This window comes from Mchenga conophoros, linkage group LG23 (assembly GCF_057382185.1).
Source record: "Mchenga conophoros isolate Kocher_MC1m ecotype Shallow Benthic linkage group LG23, M_conophoros_male_GT1.1, whole genome shotgun sequence".
Classification (NCBI taxonomy): Eukaryota; Metazoa; Chordata; class Actinopteri; order Cichliformes; family Cichlidae; genus Mchenga; species Mchenga conophoros.
In genome coordinates, this window is record NC_140547.1 from 5,036,403 (window position 1) to 5,049,446 (window position 13,044).

Sequence of the window (13,044 nt, forward strand, 5' to 3'; positions counted from 1 at the left end):
CAGCAGCTGTTTATTATATTTCCCAGCACGATGCTTGGTGCAGAAAAGGGGACCGCAACGCTTCTCACCCTCACTCATCCCGCCTTGTAATAATAAATGGCGAGCCAGTGTCTAGACTTTATATCCTCCTATTGTAACAAAACTAAGGTAGCCTTTAAACCCATCAAACATAGGCTTGCTTGTGAAATTGTCCACCTGGGGCTAAAATTGCTTGTGTGCCTTCATGTGCGCCTACGGTATGTCTGTTAGCGCGAGTGCGTATGGCTGTGCGTATGCTCACACGTGCATTTGTGTGAAAGCAAAGGGTTCTGTAATGCCCCTCTGCCTCCCTCTTTCTTCATGTCCCCCACCCCCCACACTCCCTCTTCTGTCCTTTACCATCGTCCTTCCTACCTGCTGTTATCTGCTCTCCTTCCCTTTCTCTCACACCTATTCTCTCTCTCTCTTTTTTATCCCCCCCCCCCCCCCCCTGTTTCTGTCTCTGTCCTCCCTTCTCCTCCCGTGTCTCTGTATGAGTGTGTGTGTTCTGTGAGCAGCATCTCAAGATGATGGCGAGGTACGGGCAGCTCTCGGGACTAGCAGCCAGTGGCGTGGGCTCCGTCCCTGAGACGCACTCGCCGCTATTTCCCAGGGATCTCCTGTCATCGCCAGCCCAGATGGGCTACAGGTCACCCCTGGTAAGAGGATAGACAGACCAATATTTATCTCCATCCTTTTAATGAATGATGGCATAGGAACAAGAAGTGAATCAGGGAGAAGCGATGGTAGTGGTAGTAGTAAGTGTGTGTGATAATTGTGTGTGTGTGTGTGTGTTGAGGAAAAGAACAAAAGGGCAGAAAGAGAGCAAATCAATTGTGGAATTCTGCCTGTATCCCCAATGGATAGTATTAGTAAATATTTACATTGTTATGTTTGTTCAATTATGGACGCCTACTCTGTCTTTAGCCTCTGCCAGTCAGACTGTTATCAAGGGAATTTGAGGTGTTTGTGTGTGCGTGCATGTGTGTATGTGTGCATTTGTGAGTGTAATATATTTCCTGTTTGTTGAATTTTGTCAATGTTGTTAGGAATCTAAAATATTCATTTATCTGCTTACTGCCTGACGATGAATTAATTGATGTGTAGTAAATTAAAAAGAGGGCCACAAGCGCAGCTGTTAAAATTCCAGACTTTTTACGACAACCTCGACATTCAACGAATGCATTTGAACACCCTGAGGAGCCCGTGTGTGATTTTAGAAGACCGGTCAAATCAGTTAGATTTCAGTTAACGTCTGAGAAAGCCACGTTAGCAAGCGGAGGCAGAGAGACTGTAAATAGTCGGGATATTTTGCGCCGGAGTCAACATTACTCTGCAATTTACATAGAAACGATTACTTCAGGGGAACGGGAACGAGAGAGAAAAAGGGGCATGAGAAAACCCTGAGCGTTTAGGCAAAAGAGCTGTAAGAAAATCCCTGACTCGCCGCATTAAAGCGACATGAAGCTGTGGGTGTCTAATCTGCTGTGGGCTCTTCATTGGTTCGGCTCCCCTTCAAACTGGCTCAGATCCACACCCCAGAGCCTCCCGGAAGCCATCATAACCCACTGTCATGCTGCTGACTGTATCCAGGGGTTTCCGTCAAGTGTATGCAAATACACGGCGAGGATAAGCATTGAAATGCGTCCGCAAGGAGCTGAGCTTCAAAACTGTTTTTCCACTTTGCCTTTTTGCTTTGAATTCTTACGCCAGTTCAAAGACATCTGTCCAGTGCTTAGTTATTATACACAGCACAAAGCATGTGTTTCCCACTGCCCGTTCAGACTCACAACAGTGTTATCAGCTCTTTGCATAAAGCTGCCAGACCATGAATTTTTTCCTGAAACCAACGGAACTAATTACTTCAGTTTATTATGTGAATGGGATTGACATGTAAACATTTTTTGACTGTTATCAGCATCTTATTAGATGGAATTTTAAAGAAATAACCAGTCGGTCGCAGGGTGGAGCATGATGAGCAGATGACTAATTGCACATTGCATTAAAATTTACAAACAGCATAAAAATTTTTTTTAATTCAACACATTTTTATTATTAACTGAGTGACAGTCGGGTCCTCATCACAAATAGCTTCATTTCTAGTAAAATGGTTCTTTTTGGGCATTTTGCACATTCACCATCAGTGTGTTTCTAGCAATGAGCCACATCCCTGTGTGTGTGTCTGTGTGTGAGCGATCAAGCGCCTAGGTAGGCGCATACACTTGTGTATTTGTTTGACAACGTGCGCGTGTATGCCTGCGCATGATTACCCTGGTTAAAAAAGACCATCGTTAAAGTGATTAATGGTGCCTTCATTAAGCACAGCAAGATCATTTGCATACATTAGATGAATGTGCTGGAAGATTCTGGTGGCTTTGGTGTGTAGAGCCTCAAAAGCAGCAACCTCTACCTTGGTGCTTTTTTATTTGTTTTGTCTTTTTAATTGTGCAGCGGCAGCCAAACATTGCTTTACCCTTTAAAAAGAGGCAAATTCATTATTTAGCAAAATTCTTTGTCATTTAATCAATCCAACAGTTTAATATTGTTACAATTTAAAATTAAGACACTGGATTGATCTTCTATTGGTGTAAATTACTACTTTGATAAATGGATAAATATCTTGTTTAGCTTCAGTTTGTTTAGAGCATTCACGTGCGTGTTTGTGCTAAACGTTTCTGCCTGTGTGTGCGCATGTTCACAGTCTTACGTCTCGCGTTTTAAGCTCTAGGACAACGTGTTTAAGAGAGCATCCAAAAAATTAAATTCTGAATCTATTAGAACACACGCAGCAGACAGAGGAGCATAAAATTAATGAAGCTCAAATGCAAATCTTACGCCGGAGTAAGCACACCCACCACATCGGTTTACAGCACTAGAATGACCTGGTTGACCACCTTGGGCAAAGGGGGTAAAATGTAGATAACGTGTAGAAAAACTTAATTGTAAATGATTCAATTTTTCAGTCACTGGAATCTAATTTTCAAAAGCCCACATCTAAAAACCTGCAGTGCACCGTGCTTCAGAGCTGAATGCTGTTAATTTGTAGAAAGCTCCACTGATTACCCACTGCAGGCAGCTGCTGTTCTCTATGTGACACAAGGCTTTGTTTGACAACTCCAATCTTTAATGTTTCAACATTTGAAAAAAAAAAAAAAAAGAAGCTGCCTAAAGCCGTTCATCAACAACGCAGCAACGAAAAGCAAAGAGGGACAAAGAAGAGAAAGGGGGCTACCATAGCTGTTGGCAAACGTGTGTAGCCACGGTATATTAACAGCCAGCAGATAGTTAGAGGTCATCTCTATTTCATAACAATGATTAGCTTCTTCCATCTGCCGCTCACTGCATTTCCCCTCTACTTGATTGCAGTGTTCTCTGTATCCAGGAAATTAGTTCATTTGTGCTCCACAACCCTGCTGTCACTGAGGCACAAACAGGTGCAGCAGACTGAGCGACGCCACAGAGGGAAAACAACGTTCACAGGAAGGGAAACGGAGATGGAGATATGTGCAAAAGCAAGAATCGACCGAAATAATCGCGAAACAAGTACGATGGCAGTTAATTAACATTGAGATCTGACAAAAGCAAATGCTGCTGGTTTATAATATTTTGAACCATTAATTTATCTGCCAAGCAGCTGAGAATGAAAAGTGTAAGGAAAAAGGTGCTAAAGCGAGAAGGCCAGTAATATTCTCTTTATAACTGTAGCACAATAATATGGTTTGAAGCCGTGCTTGTTTTAGCCAAGCTTGTTTAGCTATAGGGGGCTATAAGAGGAGGGGGGGGGGGCTAAAGCACATTATGACGGAAATATGCTAGAGAATTTACACGCAACATCGCAGGAACAGAAACTGTAGAGCTTACACGTATATGTGTGTGCGCGCATGTGTGTGTGTGTGCATCATGTCATGTTTGCACTTGATATGAGCACATGTGGTGTGTCAGTTACGGGGAGCACAGAGAGGGGCAATGGAAGGGGGGCCTGCAGGGTTCAGATTTGTTGTGTGTGTATGCACGTATAGTGACCACCAGTGCTGCAGGGAGGGCCTAGTGATCAGCAGCTGAGCCTGTGTCCCGCTGGGAGCCATCACTGCAGAATGGAGCAGGTGTCTGCAGGCTCATGCACACACACACACACACACACACACACACACACACACACACACACACACACACACACACACACACGTGTATTTTCTCTTGTTTGCTTTTTTCCTTACTGTATTTTTTTCTCTCTTGGAGTCTTTTTTATTTTGTACAGCATAGCACATTCGAAAGCCTGTTAATGTGTGCAGCATACCGTCATTGACTGTCACCTTTTTTTCATGCTTATCCACTCTGTATACTAAACACAAACAATAGAGTACCCCACCAATAGGCCGCTGCAGTGTCATGTGTCCACGCCCAGCCAAAGGTCACCTGTGACTCCACTTATGTAACGGCAGTAGTAGGGCTCAGATCAGACATCTTCGAAGCGTGTAGTCCTCTAATCCAAATGTAAACAAAAAAGGTCACACCCACCACCAGAAAGTAAAGCAGAACCTGCTGTTATTCCCACACTGACTCACAAGCCTTTTAATACATGGATTAACTTAGTCATAGTCATCACAATTATCACAGTTTACGTTGTAGGGGATTATAATTCCGTAGTGGGCTTGTAAATTGTAGTGCGGATTTTACGTCACGTCTGTGGCCACATTTATGCAGTGCAGCACACTGAATGAAATAATCTCACTTCTTGCTGTTCAGTTTTCTTCCTTAATTCCAAAAAAATATTTAAAAAAATCCCAGGGCTGCCCTTTTGCCTGGCAATATATAACATTTAATTTCAGAAACAAATTTGTTCCCTCTCTTGGACAATGTTTTCACATCCAGCTGCTGTTATTTCATTTGGCTTAAGAGGATAAATACAGAAAGAATAATGCGACAGGCAAAACTGGAGAGAAAGAGCTATTGTGTTCCCGAATGTTGCGAGTTCTTCGTGTTTTGCTGTTTGCAAACAATAAATATGTAAAAATAGAAACTTTCTTCAGATGCTATTCAGAAGTGAAGTCCAAGGCAGAGGCTAAAATGTAATTTTAGGTCAACATATTTCTCCATTTAAAAAGCAGTTTATGCTGTGTGTGTTGAATTATTCAGGGTTAGTGAATTTATTATAAAACTGACAGTCAATGTACTACGGATATGTCAACCTTATAAACCTTGACAAAAGACGCATTAGCCAGTGTAAGACCTTTACTGCGCTGCCTCCATCTCTGATGATAATCTCATCAGATGGTTTAAGCTCAGTCTTCTCCTTTACAATAGACACAAATTTATAATGCAAACAAAATCCCCTTTACAAAAAGAACATTAGATAGTCTCTTTTTTTGCCCATTTTGTAGGTGAGAACTCATTTTAAGATCGGCGATGTGAGGAAATGGGCCTCATTGTTGACAGCCAGACGCCTGTTGATGCTGAGCTGACAAATGGTGCCGATACTTGAGCGATTGTCTGCGTTTGAGATGCTGGCATTTTGATGAACAACACTGTTTTTTACTCTCTCAAAATTGATGGTTTCAAAGCCAACACGTTTTTATCGATTCGTTAATTGCCGGGGATGAGGCAAAGTATCTGTTGTCACAAATGATGGGGGGGGGGGGGGTTTCCCCCGTTGATTAGCTTGCATAAAATGCAACCAAAATCCAGCTATACTGAAAAAACTCCTACAAATATATTTTGTCTGCGGTAAGGCTAACAACTAACAGCAGCAGCATCTTTATCTGCTAAACCCTCCATTAATTATAAATGTACCCTAATAGCATAGCATATGCAGTGTTTCTTGTATAATCTTAATATGTATGATTATTTGTGAAGTAACTGGGTAGATGTTAGAGAGTTACAAAATAAATGTAATTGCTATCTGGGAAAATTATGCAATTAAATCACAGTTACTAATAAACATACTGGCGGATATAAAGGGTTATATGGGGAATATAAAATCTGGGTTTTTTTGCATGTTATTGCAAAATTTACTTCATTTGGGATATTCGCTGATAACTTGGGTCAGCAGAGCCACCGTGATAAATTTGCATGCCAAATTTCAACAGCAGGATGGCTTACAACAAGTTATCTCTACTACTCAGGAGGCTCCGATCATTTGGCAGTATGAATTTAAATTTTGAGTGTTGCTTTTGATCGATTCTCTTGTTTGAATTTGCACCACCTCTTGGCTGCCAGTCAGTGCACATTGCTCTATCCTGAAACTCGAATACCAGGGCGGGTTGCCAAGTCGTTGGACAGGAACGGCTTTCGGGACCAGAAATTGAACAATATTTTCCTTCTAAAATTAGAAAGCGACGGTAATATTACTGGACAGACTATTTACCAGTGGCAGAAATGCTGTCAACATCATGGGGATTTATCTAGAACCTGTAGAAATCTTTTGTAATATAATATTTATATCTTTTTGGAAACATACATTTTATATGTTGCTTTCCTTTCAGGACTTTAAAATATTTACATTAGGTGTTGCTTTTTTAATAATCTGTACCTTATTACATTTGAAAACCAGCTCTCTCAAAACGTTCTTTTAACATCTTTTCTCGCAGAATTACATTTATTTATCCTGACTTAATGTTACAAAGCGAAGATTTACTACAGAATGTGCCTGGTGCCTTTTGTAATAAACGTCTTGGTATTTTCACAGGGGAAAATAATTTCTTGACTGTTTGCTTCTAATGACTTTTTTCTCTTTAATCGGCTAAATGCTCCAACAACGACGCAAAATAACCGAAACATGTCTCTAAGCATGTAGGCATTTAAACTGAAATCCAGTGGGGTTTTTCTTGTGCATTACCCACTCGCTTTTCTTCAAGCATGAGAAAGGGCGGTTAAGCATGAAGTGACATTTGGAGAGCTGGATTTGTGCGGCGTGGGCATGTTTTGGTGCACAGTGCTGATGGCCAGCTCAACGAAGGACCGTGGATGTGTCTAATTTCTGAAAGGTTATTTCTTATCAAAAGCCACAGTGGTGTAAATTATGCGGATCTGATAGCGTAGGGTTTTTGATGAGGTTTTAAACACCGCAGAGTTTCTAACAAAAAAGGGGACTCGTTTCTGCAGAAAGATGACTGCAGAAACGACAAAAAGTAAATATTGTACATAAAATGCTCGTAGAGTGAGCAGCGGCAATTAAAGAACCTCAAGTGGGAAACACTGCGCGTTCTGTGTTGCTGTAGGGTGTGTGTGTGTAAGTGGGGGGAGTTGTGATTAAAGCCTCCACCAGATGGACCACAGCGGTCGCCCTGTGAGCATGGCTGTACCCCGACCAGGATCAAACGCAAAACGGGCTGCCATCCTCACAGCCCCAGAGCCCACCAATAAATCCCCATGATCCACTGACCCACCACACTACGGCTTCATTTTACACATACAGTTTATACTAGAGAGCACAACATCAACAGAAAGAGTGCAGCTCGGCGTCCTAATGATTGCCCCTCATCTTTTACTTCAACTATATGCAAATACGGATCTTTACATTATCTATACATCTACAGCTAGCGGAAACTTTATGATTACTGAGAGAGCCTGCTGAAGTTGAATGTCACCCCAAGCTGTGGACCACTCTGTTGTCCAAATGGACACTAATCCACCAGAGTCCTGTTGAGAATACACTCTCGGTGCCAGAACACATGCCAGACTCAACAGCAAATGCATAGCTAAGCCTTTCTGGGCACCTACACAAGCCATCTCTCATTTGTGTTCCGTTACAACCTCAAAGACCATTATGACCATCATCTCTTTCATATAAAAGGGAGGGGCGATCACAGTGCTGGCTTAATAGGTTCGGTTTATATGCATTCATGTGTAGATTTGGTGTATTTATATATATTTCCTGATATTTTCACGCATTAGAAAAAAGAAGAAGTAGAAAAACAGCAGGGATTTTGAATTAAAACAACAAACGAGGACTGTAAGAGTGCAGAGTTTACATAGTGGCTGAACAAGCACACACCCTCAGATAGAGACAGCGCTTTCAAACAGCCCCCTGTCACATCTCTGCAGCTTGCAAAGCTCCAGCCATACCAAACAGCTTTGAGTTAAAGTTGAAGAAAGTGGCTGTGACAAATGCAGCACAGCCTTGTTCCGGGATCAGCGTGAAGAATTCATTTCTGATCTAAGGAGTTTCTACGAGGGAGAGTGACACAGGCAGGGGTTAAGCTGACTGCGTATCATGCCCAGTGACACGGAGAGAAGAGGATGTAGGAGGAAAGCACCAACTAGATTAGCTCAATTTCACCAAAGAGGGGAAAAAAAGCCTTTAATGTGATGTACATTTAGTTAACATCCGCCATTCGAGGGATCCTCTTTCTGTCTCAGGTTACCGTGAGTTAACAGATTTGTAAATGGCAGGCCAGTGTGGGATTTACTCATTAGTTTTTCTAAGGAAAAAGATCATTCAAAATGAAAATTTACACGAGCAACATCAGAAACAAGGCATTCAGAGCACAGGGCTGTAACTCGTTTCGATTTGGTTACATTGGAACGCAGGATAAGTGCTTGATTTTTACAGCAGGTTTGAGATTTGTAATATTTGTTCACTTTGTACTCTTGTACATTTATCCCTTTTCTTCCAAAATAATTTAACATCATGTGCCCTTGGTCACTTAAATAAGATGCCATTGTGTTGATTCTGTTTGTCCTGCTTATAGACACGGGTTTTGTGGTAGGACTATGTCCAGCTGCTGTAATCCATTACTAAACTGCCAGAGCACTGTAGCCCAGTGGGGCCTGCTTTTGAGGAGAAAGAAAAGAGGTGATTTGACTGATGATGTAGGCACACCGCGCATCTGTGACTTACCAAGCATCAGCCAAATAGTGTGTACGATTTCTTCATGAAAGTAAACCTTCTCGTCTTAAAAATGAAACCAAGCAACAAAAGTCAGCAGAGTCCAAACTGCCCATTGTTGTCCAGAAACAGACATGTTATCGTGTTAATAGCTGTCTGGCAGCTAGACCCGGCGATGCTGATTTTGTCACTGGAGATAGGCAAGCTGAAGGCTGTGATTCTCATTTGTTGATTGTTACCGGCAGAGGGTGGACACCTGCCAGGAAAGAGGCAGTCATCAGTCTGAGTAGCACAGCAAGATGCTTCTACTGCCAGAACTTCAATAGAGCAACTAAATCTATCCTTCAAGGGCAAATCAAAAAGATCCTAAGTGAACCACGGCACACCGAGGAGGGTGCGCTGAGCTATTAAATGTATTAGGCTGTTTTACTGCGTCGACTGCTGTGAATTATGGGATGTTTTTAAACCGAAATTAACAAGGCCTGATAAGTATTTTATTATTCTCCACGGGTCTGTTAAAATACCGTTTTGTCCTCAATTACTGTGTTTTGCCATACTGCGATAATTCAGGTTCGTACTGTTTTCTGTCGGAAGACGAGTTTTTCCTTCCAAACACAAGTTTTCCTTCTCTTGTTAATTATCAAGGTATTTTCTTCCAGCACTTTGAGGTAACACCTCAACTGGCATCTTCACTTCTCTCCCTTTAAATAGAAGCCTTATTATGCAGAGTGAAACATAGGACAGGTGTTGAAACACTGCGTGTGACAGTTAACAAGACTCAAACCGAGAGCACCCACAATTATCACTGTCTGTACACTGCATATTCAAACCAAACCTGCTATACGGCGTACGCTATTCTTCACCTGCTCTTTCGCACTTGTTACCAGAACGCTAGGTGTTGGCTGCTTCCAGAGTATAATGTGTAAGCACAGCTTTAGTATGTGTAATTGTGCAAACCTCTCCCATTGCGCGTACACAAACAGATCCTTCTGGGTGTGGCAGAGATGTAGCATCCTGAGTTTGTGCAGGAAAATCAGAATGAGTAAAAGAGTAAGTGGAACTACGCAGTCTGCAGTTAATCCATTAAGGTCTGTGACTAGGAGGGGTTTAGGGAGGAGAAGCTGGGCTAAAGAGAGGGCAGGAAGAGTTCATGACAATTAGCCAGCTCTCTGCTTTCAGAATTAGCAGGTTGGAAGCACAGGATGAAAATACTTCTGAGGTGCAGGCCTTACATCTCCAGCTGTACAACAGAGACTGTGTGAGAGTGTGACACGCTCCATGAATAAAATTTTTGTGTATGCCTAGAATCAGCTGTCCTTTTTGTGTGTGTTTATGGATAAGAGCCAGAGCCAATAAGCGAGATGGGGCTTCACATTGCTGACAGTGTGGCTGGCCCTGCTGGGTTATAGCCACAAAAGCTTTTTAACTTTCAAAATGTTGCAAAAGGAAAGAAATATCATTTATCTGCTTAAAAACGATTTAGCGATCAGTCATCATCTAAAAGGCCAAATAATGCATCCAATCAAAACTAGGCACTTTTTGTGCAAAGTATGACAAAATGAAAATGCAATTAAGAAGAGTAGCCCGTTTAGTTATTAGCATTAATTGCTTTTTAAAATTTATCCAGTGCTGCATTGCAGTTTATGTGCGCTAGACATAAACTGTACATAAAGACAGGCCAGATCCACGAGATAATGAGCTGTACTGTAATATACAATCTGGAGAGTATCTCAACATGAATGCCCTTGATAGAGTATCTTAACCACTCCCCCCATCTGTCCACGCACAATATTATAATGCTCAGTGTATGTCCTTAAGTATGGCAGCAACATGGCTCCGTCTTTGATATGCGTCTGTGTACAGAACCTGCACGCACTCCATAACACCGCGCACGGGAAAGAACAGATTGTGTTTATAGCTGGTAGTCACTTTCATTGCCTTTTAAAATCATTGTCCTGTAGCGCAATCTAGCAAAATGACACACAAAGCAAGACAACTGCGAGGGACTATTTTCACTTTCAAATCATATTCTCATTTAGAGAAAAGGTTATTTGGTTTATATTACAGTGGAGAGAAAAACAACCTCCAAACACTGTCTATTATGAAATAAGAAAATTATCACCCACTTTATTTTACTGCTTCTACACACTGGCAGTTAAAAGTTGACAAAACACATAGACAAAATTAAAAAAAAAAAAATAGGCGTGATTTGTATGCAAGTCACTGCCATAGATTTGACTTTCTACTCCTTACAGTAGGGAATTAAAATGCAACAATAAAAACACAGTTTGGTCAAGAATATTAAAGGCTGTTGGGTGGAGAATGTCTTTTCCTGGGTCCTACCCAAAGCCTTTATTAAACTCAAAGGTCAGCGCAGGAGGATAAAAGATGGATAGAAGACGGAGGGTTTGTTGCCTGTACTATTCAGCTGCAAATTTTGCTTCTCTCTGCTCTGTGGCAGAAAAGATAAAAAGCACATCACAAAGGAAGAGAGACAGAGATGCACTTCTATTTTAATCCATTTTCATTGTGCTTCATTCTACATTACTCTGCCTCTCTTATGTTATGTACCGTGTGATCAGTACAAATCTCCAGACTGCAAGTGCCAGCATATTTTTTTATTCTATCTGAAACAATAGCGAGCTTGTTCAGCCCATCTTTCCCCCTTGTGCACGTGCATGTCTACTGCTCCGACCTAATGGAAGGCGTAGTAAGGTTTCTCATTAGTATGTCAGCCACATGGCTTGGTTAGCTAGCTAGTTGTAGCTAAACAGACAGGTGGACGTTAGGGAAGAAGCAGAGAAACTGGGAAGCTTTAGTTCAGTCCTAACACATTTTTTCCCCCTGTTTTTTTAACAGTGTTTTTTTTTTCCCACTGTGTTCATTTGGGAGCTAATTTGTCAACCTACTTGAGTGTATGGTTGAAAATCCCAATTTAAAATTGTATAAATACACATAGTGTTATTTCAGGTGTCAAGGTAGTTATTGTGTGTATAGTGCGTCCCCTGTGTTTTTACAGTAGATTATATATGTAGAATATGGCCCTTTCATGTGTTGCAGAGGTTGTAATTTAGTTTCAGACACAAAAAACTCACACTCAAGTGATTTTCAGTAGATGGTTAGCTTTAAGCCTTGAAAATAATAACCCGTGCTGTTATTCTCAAATGCTTTGACATGTCAAAAAGTAGTGCCAGGTGGTCCAGTGGGACTGTAGGTCCCTTGTTGATTAAACAACTGCTTACCACTATTTTTCGAATAAACGTTGTATTTAATCAGTGGCTACAGACTTGTAACTAACCATTACCATTTTTTAATACTAAACACAATCAATAAAAGCAATTTGCTTTCAAACTTTTCAGATTACATATGTATATTATACTGGAGTCTTGTATCAGGATATATTTTGAGCTGCAAGATGAGGAGATACCTCTCTTAGCTTAATGGATGTCCACTAGTTCCATTAGGTTTGCTGGGCCTCGCATAGCTGAAGGCTAGTTGAAACAAAACAGCAGGAGATTAAGAGTTGACAGCCTCTTATTGCTGCATAGAACACGAGGAAAAACAATATGATAATGTGCTGCGAAACTGATGATGTTTTGATCTCTTGGCAACCCGAGGATATAGCCACTGCGATATCAATTGAGGCTTTATGTTCATCTACAGCATAAGGTGTTTGAATGTGTTATAGAGCGGGAGCCAGAATATGTGTGCATGCGAATATATTATGTGTGCTAATAGGTATAGTAGGGTGTCAAGCAACATGTGTTTCCGTATTTGCATTCTGATTGTACGCATTCGTGTGTATGTGTGTGTTTGTATGTAGCCTGGTTTGAAGCTTCAGCCAAGAATTTCTGCCTGCAAGGTAACTGTGTTAAAGGGAAGCAAGAGCTCCCTCTTCTTGTCTGCCCGAGTTAAGAGGCCAGGTGGACAAAATCAACCTGAGGCAGGTTTGGGGCTTGACAAAGACAGTTTAAGCTAGCTGCCCCCACCCATTAATATTCATTATTACTAAACTGTAATGAATATTACCATAATTGTCAGAGTAATTGGCAGTATCAGTAATTATGAATTTGATATGATAGCAGCATTTTGATTAAATATGCTCGCTCTTCAACACAGTAAACCAGGGATGTGTGCCCTGCTGCTTAATGGTTAGATTGTAGTTTGATTGTAGTTTGTAGGGGGGTTTTTTCTAAGAA

At 41.3% G+C, this 13,044-nt stretch overlaps 1 protein-coding gene across 1 annotated transcript in view; it reads left to right on the forward strand.

Moving 5' to 3' along the window:
• The window catches only part of elavl4 (ELAV like neuron-specific RNA binding protein 4), a 77,930-nt gene that overhangs the window by 5,304 nt on the left and 59,582 nt on the right, over positions 1-13,044 (forward strand). The window contains exon 4 of the mRNA XM_085264071.1: positions 537-677. Within this exon, the coding sequence (XP_085120197.1) occupies positions 537-677 (141 nt within the window). The remainder of the gene's footprint in view (positions 1-536; positions 678-13,044) is intronic.